This window comes from Gossypium hirsutum, chromosome A09 (assembly GCF_007990345.1).
Source record: "Gossypium hirsutum isolate 1008001.06 chromosome A09, Gossypium_hirsutum_v2.1, whole genome shotgun sequence".
NCBI lineage: Eukaryota > Viridiplantae > Streptophyta > Magnoliopsida > Malvales > Malvaceae > Gossypium > Gossypium hirsutum.
In genome coordinates, this window is record NC_053432.1 from 2292997 (window position 1) to 2307638 (window position 14642).

The 14642-nt window shown below is 34.6% G+C and overlaps 2 protein-coding genes across 2 annotated transcripts in view; one reads left to right on the plus strand and one right to left on the minus strand.

The window, feature by feature from the left end:
* LOC107939130 (eukaryotic translation initiation factor 3 subunit M) overlaps positions 1-14642 on the minus strand; it is a 28236-nt gene that overhangs the window by 12621 nt on the left and 973 nt on the right. The gene's annotated exons all lie outside the window — the stretch shown is intronic.
* LOC121206592 (uncharacterized) lies at positions 291-1523 on the plus strand. The gene has a single exon (XM_041077608.1). It carries the CDS (start codon positions 291-293, stop codon positions 1521-1523), a length of 1233 nt encoding a protein of 410 aa, XP_040933542.1.

Here is a 14642-nt window from a genome sequence, read left to right on the forward strand (position 1 = left end):
CCAGAGAGTCAGATAACGTGGGATCTATTTCAGAAGGAGTTTCAAAAGAAATATATCGGAGAGATGTATATTGAAGACAAGAAACAAGAGTTTTTGTTGCTACAACAGGGTGATATGTCAGTAATAGATTATGAGAGGGAATTCTCGAGACTCAGCAAATATGCCTCCGAGTTTATTCCGACAGAAGCCGATAGTTGTAAAAGATTTTTACGGGTTTACGAGACGAGATCAAAGTGCAGCTAGTATCTCATCGGATCACTGAGTTAGTAGATTTGATTGAACGAGCTAAAATGGTGGAACAAGTTCTGGGCCTCGACAAAAAGACTGAAGTTGTTAGACCAACCGGGAAGCGTACAGGAACTACCAGTTCGAATCCTCAGCCGAAAAGACTAAAGGAATTCCAAAGTGGTTGGAGATCCAGTTTCAGGTCAGACAGAGGTGGTAGAAGTAGGGGAAAACAAACGATGATATCTACTGGCAGTGTGAGAGGTCCTTCCCGAGAAATAGATATTCCAGACTGCCAACACTGCGGAAAGAAACACAGAGGGGAATGTTGGAAATTAACTAGAGGCTGTTTTCGATGTGGTTCTACAGACCATTTCATCAGAGACTGTCCGAAAGTTGATAGTACTGTACCCGTGACATCACAGAGATCGGTATCTACAGCTAGAGGCAAAGGGTTAGGAAGAGGTGGTTCGGTTTCAAGGGGAGGAAGTATTAGGAGAAGCAGTGATATTACTACTCAGCAGTCTGAGGCTAAAGTACCTGCCAGAGCTTATGTGGTCAGAACACGGGAAGAAGGTGACGCCCACGATGTAGTAACAAGTATATTCTTACTATATTCTGAGCCTGTTTATGCTTTAATTGATCCCGGATCTTCACATTCTTATATAAATTCAAAATTAGTTGAATTGGGAAAATTTAATTCTGAAATATCTAGAGTGACTGTAGAAGTGTCGAGTCCGTTGGGGCAAATAGTATTAGTGAATCAGGTCTGTCCGAGATGCCCGTTAATTATACAAAATAAAACTTTTCCTATTGACCTGTTAATTATGCCATTTGGAGATTTTGATATAATACTGGGGATGGATTGGTTGGCTGAGCACGGAGTGGTATTGGATTGTTATAAAAAAAAGTTTAGTATTCAGACAGAAAACGGGGACAGAATTGAGGTAAATGGTATCCGTACTAATGGGCCGGCACGTATTATTTCGGCAATAAAGGCTAATAAATTGCTCCAGCGGGGTTGTACAACGTATTTAGCCTATGTTATTAATTCTGATTTGGTTGGTAGTCAGTGCAGTAAGATTAGAACCATATGTGAGTTTCCAGATGTATTTCCTGAAGAGTTACCGGATTTACCACCTGACAGAGAGGTTGAATTTGCTATAGAAGTGTATCCGGGTACAGCACCAATCTCTATACCACCGTATCGAATGTCGCCCACTGAGTTGAAAGAGTTGAAAGTGCAGTTACAGGACTTGTTAGATCGTGGATTTATTAGACCGAGCATTTCACCTTAGGGAGCTCCAGTATTGTTTATTAAAAAGAAAGATGGATCGATGCGGCTTTGTATTGATTATCGGCAGTTAAACAAAGTGACGATCAAGAACCAGTATCCGTTACCCCGTATAGATGATTTATTTGATCAGCTAAAAGGAGCTTCAGTATTTTCAAAGATTGACTTAAGATCTGGGTATTATCAGCTGAAGGTAAAAGAAAGTGATGTTCCGAAGACTACATTTCGTACTCGATATGGTCATTATGAATTTTTGGTGATGCCGTTCGGATTGACTAATGCTCCAGCTGCTTTTATGGATCTGATGAATCGTATTTTTCAGCCGTATTTAGATCAGTTTGTGGTGGTTTTTATTGATGACATCTTGGTTTATTCGAAGTCAGAGTCAGAGCATGATCAGCATCTCAGAACCGTGCTACAGATTCTGCGAGAAAAACAGTTGTACGGGAAACTAAGTAAATGTGAATTCTGGTTATCAGAGGTAGTATTCTTGGGACATGTTGTATCTGCGGATGGGATTAGAGTTGATCCGAAGAAGATCGAGGCAATTGTTCAATGGAAGGCACCAAAGAATGTATCAGAGGTACGCAGTTTTCTTGGTTTGGCTGGGTATTACAGAAGATTTGTAAATGGGTTTTCGAAGATAACTTTGCCGATGACCAAATTACTACAGAAGAATGTTCCATTTATCTAGGATGATCAGTGTCAGAGGAGCTTTGAAACATTGAAACAAATGTTGACAGAGGCACCAGTTTTAACTTTACCAGAATCAGGGAAAGATTTCATAGTGTACAGTGATGCTTCTTTGAATGGTTTGGGTTGTGTATTGATGCAAGAAGGAAAAGTAATAGCTTATGCATCTCGACAGTTGAAGTCACATGAACGCAACTACCCGACACACGATTTAGAGTTAGCTGCTGTAATCTTTGCATTGAAGATTTGGAGACATTACTTGTATGGTGAGAAATGTTATATTTACACTGATCATAAAAGTCTTAAATATCTTCTATCACAAAAGGAGTTGAATCTGAGACAGAGACGGTGGATTGAACTTCTGAAAGATTATGATTGTGTTATAGATTATCATCCAGGGAAGGCAAATGTGGTAGCAGATGCATTGAGTAGAAAAGTAGCGGTTGAATTACGGGCAATGTTCGCTAGACTTAGTATTAAGGATGATGGAAGTTTGTTAGCTGAGTTAAGAGTCAAGCCGGTGATGTTTGATCAAATCAGAGCAGCACAGTTAAAAGATGAAAAGTTGATGAGGAAAAGAGAAATGGTACAGTATGGTGCGGTAGAAAATTTTAGTATTGACGAGCATGATTGTTTGAGATTTTGGAATCGACTTTGTGTTCCATCTACTTCTGAGATTAAAGAATTGATTCTCCGAGAAGCACATGATAGTATTTTTGCTTTGCACCCAGGAGGAACGAAGATGTATCGTGATCTACGAGAACTGTATTGGTGGCCAGGAATGAAGAAATATATAGTTGAATATGTCAGTAAATGCTTGACTTATCAGCGGGTAAAAGCAGAACATCAGGTACCAACAGGCCTGTTACAGCCTATTACTATTCCCGAGTGGAAATGGGATCGCATTACCATGGATTTTGTTACGGGGTTGCCATTGTCAGTGAGTAAAAAGAATGTTATTTGGGTGATGATCGACTCACAAAATCAGCTCATTTTATAGCAGTTAGAACTGACTGGTCATTACAGAAGCTTGCCGAGGTTTATATTCGAGAAATTGTTAGATTACATAGTATTCCGGTATCAATAATTTCAGACAGAGATCCTCGATTCACTTCGAGATTTTGGAAGCAGCTGCATGAATCATTGGGTACTCGACTTAGTTTCAGTACAGCTTTTCATCCTCAAACTGATGGACAATCTGAACGAGTAATTCAGATATTAGAAGATATGCTTCGAGCTTGTGTCATTGATTTTGAATCAGGTTGGGAACGTTATTTACCATTGGCCGAGTTTGTTTATAATAATAGTTTCCAATCTAGTATTCAAATGGCTCCGTATGAAGCACTTTATGGTCGAAGGTGTCGATCACCAATATGTTGGACAGAATTAAGAGAAAGAAAAGTGATTGGGCCGGAACTGATTCAAGAGACAGAAGAAACAATTAAAAAGATTAAAGATAGACTGAAAGCCACTTTCGACAGACAGAAATCTTACGCAGACTTGAAACGACGAGACATTGAATATTCCGTTGGTGATAAGGTATTTCTCAAAGTATCGCCGTGAAAGAAAATTTTGAGATTTGGTCAGAACGGAAAATTAAGTCCGCGCTTTATTGGGCCGTATGAGATAGTGGAAAGAATTGGGCCTGTTGCTTATCGATTAGCCTTACCTCCAGAGTTACAGAAAATTCATGATGTTTTCATGTTTCGATGCTTCGGAGATATAGATCGGATCCTTCTCATGTTATTCCCACTGAAGACATTGAACTTCGATCTGATTTAACTTATGAAGAAGAACCAGTTCAAATATTAGCACGAGAAGTGAAAGAATTAAGAAATAAACGGGTTCCTTTAGTAAAAGTTTTATGGAGAAGCCATAGTGTGGAAGAAGCAACTTGGGAACCGGAAGAGACAATGAGAGCACAATATCCTCATCTCTTCTCAGGTAAATTTCGAGGACGAAATTTATTAAGAGGGGGAGAAATGTAATGACCCAAAATTCATGGGCATCGGAAAAATATAATATCGGGCCTCCGTCCTAGTAAATTGAGTCCGAAATAATTATTAAAAATATTTACGAGACTAGTTGTGTGTTTAATTAAGTTTTAGATAGGTGAATTTAGTTTAATTATGAGTAATTAGTAAAAAGGATTAAATTGAATAAAGAGTGAAAGCATAATTATAGATTAAAAGAAATCATAAGAGACCAAATAGGTAATTAAGCCTATTTTATTACATGAGGCGGCAAATGTGCATAAAAATCTTAGATTTTTATGACAATTAATTATAAAATATTATATATATTAATACTATTATTATTAAATAAATTAAAATAAAGACATGATAAAGTAATACATGTGTAATTAAAGTATGTATATATTTGTAGTTTATAGATTTAATTTGCTTATTAATTAGTATAAGATATTTATTATTTATTATTAGTTATTAGTTATTATTAAATTAAAAGATATTTAATAATTAAATAATTAGTATAAGATTTTTGGGTAATAATAAATTATGATTTTGCCAAGTGTGTGGTAAAAATAAAATACAAGTGTATTACATTTATTTATTTACTTGAAAATTAAGTAAAAGATAATTGTTAATTAAATAATAATATTATGAGATTTTTATTGATAAATTAGTTAGATTGAGACAAGTGTATGGTGATGAATTAATGCAAGAGTACTAATAAAATCATACATTTGTAATACTTATAATTAATTAATATAATATAAAGTAAATGAAATAAAAAGAAATAAAAACAAAGCAAAAGAAAGGAAAGAAACAGAATAGAAGAGACGAAACAGGGGAGAAACAGGGGAGAAAGAAGAAAAGGAAGAAAAAAGGGAAAATAGGGTTTTTGAAGCTTGAAATTTAAATTGGTAAGTCAAATTAGCCCTTTTCTCTTAATTCTAATGTTCTAAAAGCTTTAAAACAAAGTTTTGATGGAATTAAGTTGATATTTTGTAAGTTCATAGGTTTTCAAGTATAGTTTATGTTGAACAAAAGAGATGAATTAGGGATTAACTTGAAGGAATTTTAAGTTAGAATTGAAAAAGGGATTAAATTGTAAAAGAAACTATAAGTTTTATGTTTTAGGGACTAAATTGAGGGAAATTCGAAATTAGCAAAATATGCTGAAATTTTGATAGTTAAATTTTAGTTTGGATGAAATTTGAATAGAAATAGAGTGTGAATTGAATTAGGAAAGTAAGTGAATTTAGTTAGGATTAAATTGAGAATTAGGAAGAAATTGAATAGAAATTCAATTATTTATTATAATTATAATTAGTGCTGTAATTAATATTACAAATTATTATTATTTTCGTAGCTAACAAAGAACCCGAGGCATCGGCGTCAAAAGGAAAGGAGAAAGTTATCGAGGACTAAAACGAGAGAATAACGGTTTGTATTACTATAATTCAAATTATTTATTTTTAAATGTTAAATTTTAATTTATGTGTCTAGTAAATGAAATGTGAGGTAAGTATTAATATTAGTATTAGTATTATTATTATTATTATTATTATTATTATGAGTGAGAATTAAATTGAATAGTTGATATGAAATAATATTTGAATTGTTTGTTGATTGAAAGCGGGAAATGAATTTGAATCGAATTGTGAATGGTATTAAATTGTATGGAAATGTATTGAGTTGTGAAAATGTGTGAAGTTGTGAAATAATTATTGATTGAAAGGTGGAAAACTGATTGAATTGAAAATGTGAAAAATTGTAATTGAATTGAGAATATATGTGATTTAAATACCCTATTAACTAGTCGGGCTGAGTCGGATATAGTTGGCATGCCATAGGATTGGAAGAGTTCAGGGATACTTCGACCTCGAGTCGATGAGACACTGGGTGTCACTATATTTCTTCGGATAGATTCGATGAGGTACTGGGTACCAACTTTCTTCGGCTTTGCCGATGAGACACTGGGTGTCAACTATTGCTTCGAACTATCCGATGAGGCACTGGGTGCCATTCTGGTGTGTTTGGTTGGATCCGTGTATCCGCCAAAGTCCGAGTTTTGTTAATAGGGTAAATGATGAAATGATAAACCGAACGAGTTGGTCAAACGAGCTATTGAAATTATATGAAAAAGTTGAATTGTGAATTGAAATGTGAAATGAGATTGAGAAATGAACCTAAGGTTCGTGAATTATTCAAACTCAAATTGTGGATATACGATATTGGTTGATGAATTGCTATTGTTGAAATATTTAATTTAAATTGTATATACGATTTATGCATTACATGTACATTATTGTTATAATTTGAATTATGGTAATACCACTGAGTATGAATTACTCAGCGTACGGTTGTTTCCGTGCGCAGGTCAATAGAAGTCAAAGGTCCCGGTTCAGCATCCAGATTAATCCCGGCTTCGGCAAAACTTGGTGATGTATTTTTCCTTTGGTAAAGGTGGCATGTACATAGATTGTGTATAAAGGTTATTATGTTTTATTATATAATGGTTAAAAATGTTAGTATTAAAAGTTTATGGATTTTAATGAAAGAAGTCTATCTATTTTATCTAATTAGTACATTGTTAAATTTTAAATTGATATTGTGTAGATTGAGTTTGATTAGAAGTATTTAGAATAGAAAATGTGAATGTGAAATGAATTGGTTGAATTGGTGATATTTGGGAATTATATGGTTTTAATTTGCAGGGGGTTTTATGTAAAAATAAGCAGAAATGCTGCCGAAATTTTTATAAAATAAAAATGAAGTCATTTGGTAAACAAACTAATAAATTTTATGAATTATTTTAATATATTAGTTATTTATTTAAGAATTGTTGTAAATCGTTCAATACGTCCGGTAATGCCTCGTAATTTTGTTCCGACGACGGTTCGGGGTTAAGGGGTGTTACAACTCTGTTGCTCAACTGCAACTGTTTTAGGTTGACCAACTGTGATTGCCCTCGTATTGAAAGTGCTTGTGTTATTCACTTCACCATCCTCTCTTTGAAGCTGATCTTTTAGTTATTTCTCCCTCAATTTTGCCACCCCTTATGGCATTCTCAATCATCTCTCCCACCATGACTATATCCGAAAGCTTTTGGTGGTGCTCTCAGTCATGTGAGTGATGAATAGAGCTTTTAGAGTGTTGATGAACATGGTAATCTCCTTCTCCAACAACGGTGGTTGAACTTGCAATGCTACCTCTCCATCTCCGTGCATATTGCCTAAAATTTTCATTAGGTTTTTTTTTCCATGTTTTGTAACGTGGTCTTATCCGGAGTCATGTCAGTCACATGATTGTACTACTACATGAAGGCCTGTGCAAGATCCCTCTATAAACTTATTCTGGCCCGACTCAGTTGATTATACCACTTGGCTACTGCTCCAATTAAACTGTCTTGGAAACAATGAATCAACAATTGATCATTATTCACATACCCAGTCATCCTCCTACAGAACATCGTAATGTGGGCTTTTGGGCAAGTAGTCCCATTGTACTTCCCAAATTCTGGCATCTTAAATTTGTGATGAAGCACTAGGTTTGGGACCAAGCTTAGATTTTTGGCATCAACCCTATGATGCCCATCAACATTCTCTAAAGCATTGAACTGTTTCTCCAATCATTTGCAGCGATCTTCTAACTGTCTTGCAACCTCAGTTCTTAGATCCTCTTTTTTAGCCATATCTAAGTCAGGAATGACAGGATTTGTAGGATTGTCACCCAAATTGAATTCTGAACCAGTTGAAAAATTCATGGGGATCCTAGTATCTACCGACCCTTGTTGGGGCTTTATAGTGACAGATGGCCTCCTAAGAAGTACCTCAGTTTGTGTAGGCACGTAGAGTGGGGTGAAACCTAGAGGATGATCCTCACCCTCCTCGCCAGTAATTGTTATGAGAGCCTTTCTTTTATCAGTAGCACTCAAAAGTTGGGCCATCTCAGCCATCATGTTCCTTTGTGCCTCCAACATTTGCTTCATCATGTCATTTTGCATCTTTGCCAATTGCTCTTGCAATTGATCTTGCATGTCCTTCTGTAACTGTTCAAATCTTTGGTCCATGTTCTTAATTTTTGCATGAATTCCGTAATGATGTATTACTTCCAGATTTTCTCTCTTACTCTCTTTCTCCTTATTAATTTTAACTAATTAAGGTCTTTTTATAAACTTGAATGCATATGATATAATAAGATGCTATGAAATGCAAATGCATTAATGCAAAAATATGTCGATTCTGATTCAATTTCATTTTAAAAAACATTATTTAAGGAATAAAATATTTTCATAAAACGGATTACAAATACGCTTTCGCCCGTAGGCCTAGAGTCTTAATCCTATCTAATAACAATGTTAACTCTCATCCTCTGTCTAACGATGACTTATACATCATACTTAGCGTTCTAGCTTGTACTGCCAAATCTTGCAAGTATTCAACAACTTCTCGAATCTGAACTAAGGCTTCTCCCATGAGATAATCCATATTTCTAACTTGATCCTGAATATGGTAAAGTTCTCCCTTCTACTGTTCTTCTCTTGCCTCGAGCTGCTCAATCCGTAGCTCACAGCCCTAAAGTACTTCCAACCTTTCAATATCGTGCTTCATTTTCTCGATCTTATTTAAGCTTACCTTTAACTCAATTGCAAAGTTACGACTTCGGTGATGATGATGAGATCGTCCAAGTTCAGCCACCTTAATTTTTAATCATTGATTTTCTATCTCTAGGGCCTGATTATGCGACTGCATCTCTTGGAACTTCTTCTCTCAATACTCGACTTTGGCTTTTTTTTCCTATATCTCTTGCTGCCACTGCTCTGGAGATCTCCTTAATCCGACCATTTTCAACGTTACCTGGACCTTTTTGTAGTGCGTCTTTAAATCATCTCGATCTTTCTCTTTCTTTTTCACCTTTTCGACTTCCATCTTTTGAACATCGACGTCGAAATTTAAGCAAATTTTTTTCTCTTCAAGCTTCTCAATCCTCTTTTCAATCTCCGAATTCTTTCTCTCAAACTCTTGCTTTATAACCTCTAACTTTGATGGAATCACTCATAAGCTCTCCTCTAATGATCGAGCCACTCCCAAAATTAGCCTAGGGACATTATCGTTGACTCCCTACTAAACCACCCTTTATACTCAAGGATTAACGTCAAGCATTCGATTAAGATCTTCATATAAAAAGGCTTCTTTCAAGCTTCAGAAATCTCTCGCATTTTATTTTTATAGTGATCTCCTTTATAAGAGAAATCACTTTAAGCTAAACCCTGTGTAACCGGTATGAACTACCTCGCTCTATATTGCCTTAGAACAAGCAATGGTGCATATCCAACAACTTTTCAAATTCCTGACAAAAGGACCCAATCAAAACTGCCACAGCGGTAAAAGATTTCACTAAGAACCAACCAAAGAGCCTTCCACATAACATCTTCCTCTCGAAAATTCTAAAGAATGTCTATCCACCTCTCCTCTGAAATGTCATCTCTCCTCGGTATGTCTACTGCTTTTTTTAAGGGAAAATAACCCTCAAAGAATACTCGACAAGGAACCTTATCAAGCTTCCAAAAATGACTATGGAACCAAACCAACAGCAACTGTGCACATCTACTGAATCTACCTTCGCCGGCTCTCCGACATGCACTCAAAAATCTAAATGTCTCAGCTAGGATTGCTAGTACCGGTGTATTCTACTTACCAACGCAATCGAACAAATCCACAACTGCCTCATCTACGTGCCCCAACGCCTTTGGAAAAATCAAAATGTCATAAATACTCAAAGCCAGGACGTCGACTCTTCTTTACGTCTGGATGTGTCGATATCAAATCCCTCAAAATGGTCCATGGAACGCACTTACTATCACCCTTTTGCTGTATACGAGCTACAGCCAACTGCTCACTCATCCCAATAATTATCACCAATTTCTTTGCAAAAGTTGGAAGACTAACAGGCCTAACATAAGCCTTGTGACCTTAAATCCTTGGGCAACGCAATAAAGTCGTATACTCCTCCAAAATAAGTGCAAGATCAACATCACCAAATGTAAAGCAACTATAAGAAGGGTTCCAGAACTGTACCATAGCTCAAAATAAGTGCCTATCTATTTTGACGTCTAGCAAATAGGGAAGGTCTCTATAATTTTGATAGAAAAGCTGTTTAGCCTCGTCATCCCATTGGGCCCAAATGTTTCTCAGCTCCTGAAATTCATTCTGCGTCGAATTAATATGGGTGAAGTCTCATAACTCTGACGTATATCCCTCGGTGACACTATCTCCTTTCTCTAACTGGATTTTCTCCGACCAAGTACAGATAGAAGCATTGTCCTCCATTTTATCAAAGTATTCATTCCTCATTAAAGAACTTTCTAATCTAGAAATCGAGCCGTAAAGCGACACCTTTAAATGCCAAATAACATGCAATGACAGCAAAATAAAAATATGTTAGTATCATAAAAAAAATGATAAACAAGTACTTACAAGGGTAGCTTACTAAAGGCTATCACTATTTTTTCTAAACTCTTTAAAATTCACTATATGAGTTTTAACTCTAAAGGCAGGATACTTGAACCAGCAGATTCATTGGTCTTCACCTATTATAGGCTCATATAGACCAAGTTCAGTTCAGGGGAACACATTTCTCTATGGCCATACGGAGATAAAAATCTCACGAAGACATAAATACAGTATCCCGGAAGCAATCCACTAGCTCATACGAAGATGAAAACCTTACGAAAGCGTAACTTCTCACTCCCACTTAAAGGTGTGATCACAACGGTTATGCAAATGCAATGTACAGCAATAAAGTAACAAACATATGCAGCAAACACATGTAAAAAAGATCCAATTTTAAATTTTCTAAATTTTCGACATTAAGATAAAAAATACTCAATTTCTTGGTTTCTCTTAAGTCCCCAGTGGAGTCGCCAAGCTGTCGAAACCATTTTTTAAAAGGATATTTAAAAAATGGGAATCGACTTTTAAAAAACGAAAACGGGAGTCGCCACCAACCTTTTTATGTGTGATTGGATCACCTTATAAAACGTTTTAGTCTACGAAAATTAAGAAAATAGGTTCGAGAATCGGTTACATACGGGGAACGATTAGCACCCTCGCAACGCTCAAAATTGATACCAAATTGAATAGTTTTCTATTTTAATGTTAAAAATTTGAAAGGATTTAAAAATAAAATCCCTTTTTTTAAAACTAGAATTATTTAAGTTAAAAAATCGAGATTTCTTAGTTCTGAAAGAATACAAACATCACATCCAGCATGACAGGACACGATATTTTTAAACTCTCGTAATTGAAATCATCTCGTGATTTATAAAATCTATTTAGAAGAATACTTTAGGCATTTAGAAAAACAGGAAATCACAACCCAGCATGTTAGGGCACTATTTCCTGAATTCCTAAATACAAAAAAATATTCCCTCATTTTAGAAAAACTTTTGAATAAAATATAACAATTAAATGAAATATATTTTTTTAAAATAATGATTTGAGTAAAATTTAAAAAATAATTTACTATGAGTAATACTAAAAAAATTATTAAAAAATGAAAGAGTTTGATATGATACTAAAATTATTAAAAAATTAAAATATATAAAAAAATAAGGGAAACATGGATTAAATCAAAATAAAAAAGATTGAAAAACGAATATGAACAAAAAAAAGAATAAACTGTAGCAAATAAGAACATAAAAGGGAGAGAAATTTGAGTGAAAGCTCTCAAAAATTTTATTGTTTCCCAAAACTCCAATGTGTTTACAATGAAGGGAGAGGCCTCTATTTATAGTTGAACTTCCTCAAATCCAACGGTACAGATCAATTACATCAACAGTTAAGATTAAAAGGTATCTACAAATTAAATCTCTAAGATTATAAAATCATATCTTCTAAGATTGCATATCATATCTAAAATTGTATCAATCTAAGATTGCATATCATATCTAAGATTGCATATCATTGAAGATTATATTTCCATATGAGTCAAGCTTGTAGATGGACCTTAAATCTTTTCAAATAATGAGCCATTCCGATCGAGCCAAATTATATTTGTAATTCTAGACTAAACTTGGACTTCGTTTTTTTTTAGTTTATTATTTTTGTTTTTAGACTTATTTCTTAGCCCGGGCAAAATTGAGTGTCTACACAATGCCTTCCTCCCCGACAAATTTAGCCTCCCCAAAGTTTGGCCAAAGGATCATCCATTTTAAAAATCATATAATTTTTACTCATTTCATTAAAATGAGTTTAGATTTTAATATATATACATAAAAGAATGTAGCCTGATTTCAAGAGAAATCCTTAGCTCAATATGCCAAAAATCACTCTTTAACATTGAAAAAACAGTTTGATTAAGATTTTTGAAATCTATCTAGTCAAATTTTATATTTTGGACTCATTTTAAAACCAAAATAACTAAATCAACGCCTAAGGCAAGATTACGATTATCCAAAGCACAACCACATCCAAACAACTCATAACCAAATAGTAACTTCAAGTAATGTATCCAAAACATCACAACACTGCCAAAAATCACAAATAAACACATCCAAACAATTCACAATTACATAGCAATGTCAAACAATATATCTAAAACACCATATAACATCCAAACAATCTCAAATATTAAGAAAAATTGGGAATTTTCAAAGACAAAACTCTTTTTAGAAAAAATCAAAACCCCTTTTTATATTATTTGAAAGTTAAAATGCTGAAGTTTTACCTTAGAAATCTTAAAGGTTTCTTAATTTCTCCAAGATTGGGTTTCTCTTTCAACACAAGCTCAAGAATTCTATGGGTGGCATAAAAAAAAATTTAAACATTTCTTAACTTCTCCATGATTGGGTTTCTCTTTCAAAGCAAGCTCAAGAATTCTATGGGTGGCATAAAAAATTCAGTGTTGCTTTAAACTCCACCCACTTTGGGTTTTTACCTTAGAATTGCGTTCTTTCTTTTTTTATTGTGTTATCATGTTGAGAATTCAAATCTCTCCCAAAAGACAATTTTAGTTCTAATAGATGGCATAAAATCTGATGACAAATTCTTCAACTTAGCTAATCATGTATGATCAAAATGGATTTAAAGGCACAAAATGTAACTGAGGGTTCAAGGTTACAAAAGAAAGGATAGTCTAGGCCAAATAACTATTTGAAGGCAAACCAAGAACCATTTCTTTCCATAAGGAACTTCCTAGTTCTTCTGTTTTTTTCATTTCACTCATTTCATTTCTTTCTTCTTGTTTTGTTTTCTTTATTCACACTTTTCTTTCCCTTCTTTTCATTTTCACCTTTTGTTGTTGCCTCTCGAAATGAGTTCAAAACTTCCAAGCTCTCTTACATTTGCAGCCATATCTTGAGGCTCCAATTTCACAGCATAATGAAAACCACCGACTCATTTTTTAGACACCTAATTTTGTACTAGACACCAAAAACTCGATTGTCCTTAATCTAAGTCCCTAGGTTTTGCTTAAATTGAGTCTCATAAAATATACTGAGACCTTTGGCACGTTCAAAAGGAACCTAAAGATCCCAATAAAGGAGTTAATAGGAGAGGTAAAATTGGAAGGCTCAAATTAGAAAAGTCAACCATGCATCCTTAAAGTGAAAAGTCAACATTTTGAGAGAGTTAAAATGGACGAGTTAAATGAGCTTAATGAGTGGGAGAAATGGAAGTAAGAAGGGGGCAAATTATAGTCCCATCCTATGTTGCTCGAACTCTTCATTTTTCTTTTAAGTACACATGTTCGACACTCGTGTCCAACAAATGGATACATATAACCCCTAAAGATCTTCCAAATACATGAAAAAACATAGAAAAATCTAACCATGATTGTGTCAGATACATATATGCATCACTCACACCTAAACACAAGTAACATAAGTTCCACCCATTTCCATCTGTAGGCTAGGCACATCACGCATGTACATCATCAAATGCAACTTGCCTAAAGTGGTCTAAATTGCTTTTCTTGTATGGCACTAAGGTATAGTGCAGTAAGGCGTACACCTCGTGCCTTAGCATTAGACAACAAAAGCACCTCAGACCCTTTCTCAAGAGGTCCATTTGATAATTGATCAAGCACGCACTTGGTTCATCTAGTCGCTCTCTTTGCAAGGCAATAGGCACAAAAAAGAAAAGCCCACCCAACCAAGGTTATCTTTAATTTCTATTATTTTTCACATTTTTTGTTGCATATACCTTCACTAGTAAGAAAGGAATAGAATCCAATTATATATTCCTCAATTATTTGAGTATTCAACATACAAATGGACCATCTTGACCAATAAAAAAAAATTACATGTTTTGTAGATAAACTAGACCATATATGTGATATATCTATCACATATATATATTAAGCTTTATATGTATATATATGACATATATACATTGATAAATTCATAGACAGACACATTCAAAGTTTCACCCATGGACATATTGCGCTTTACTTCATTCAAGTTG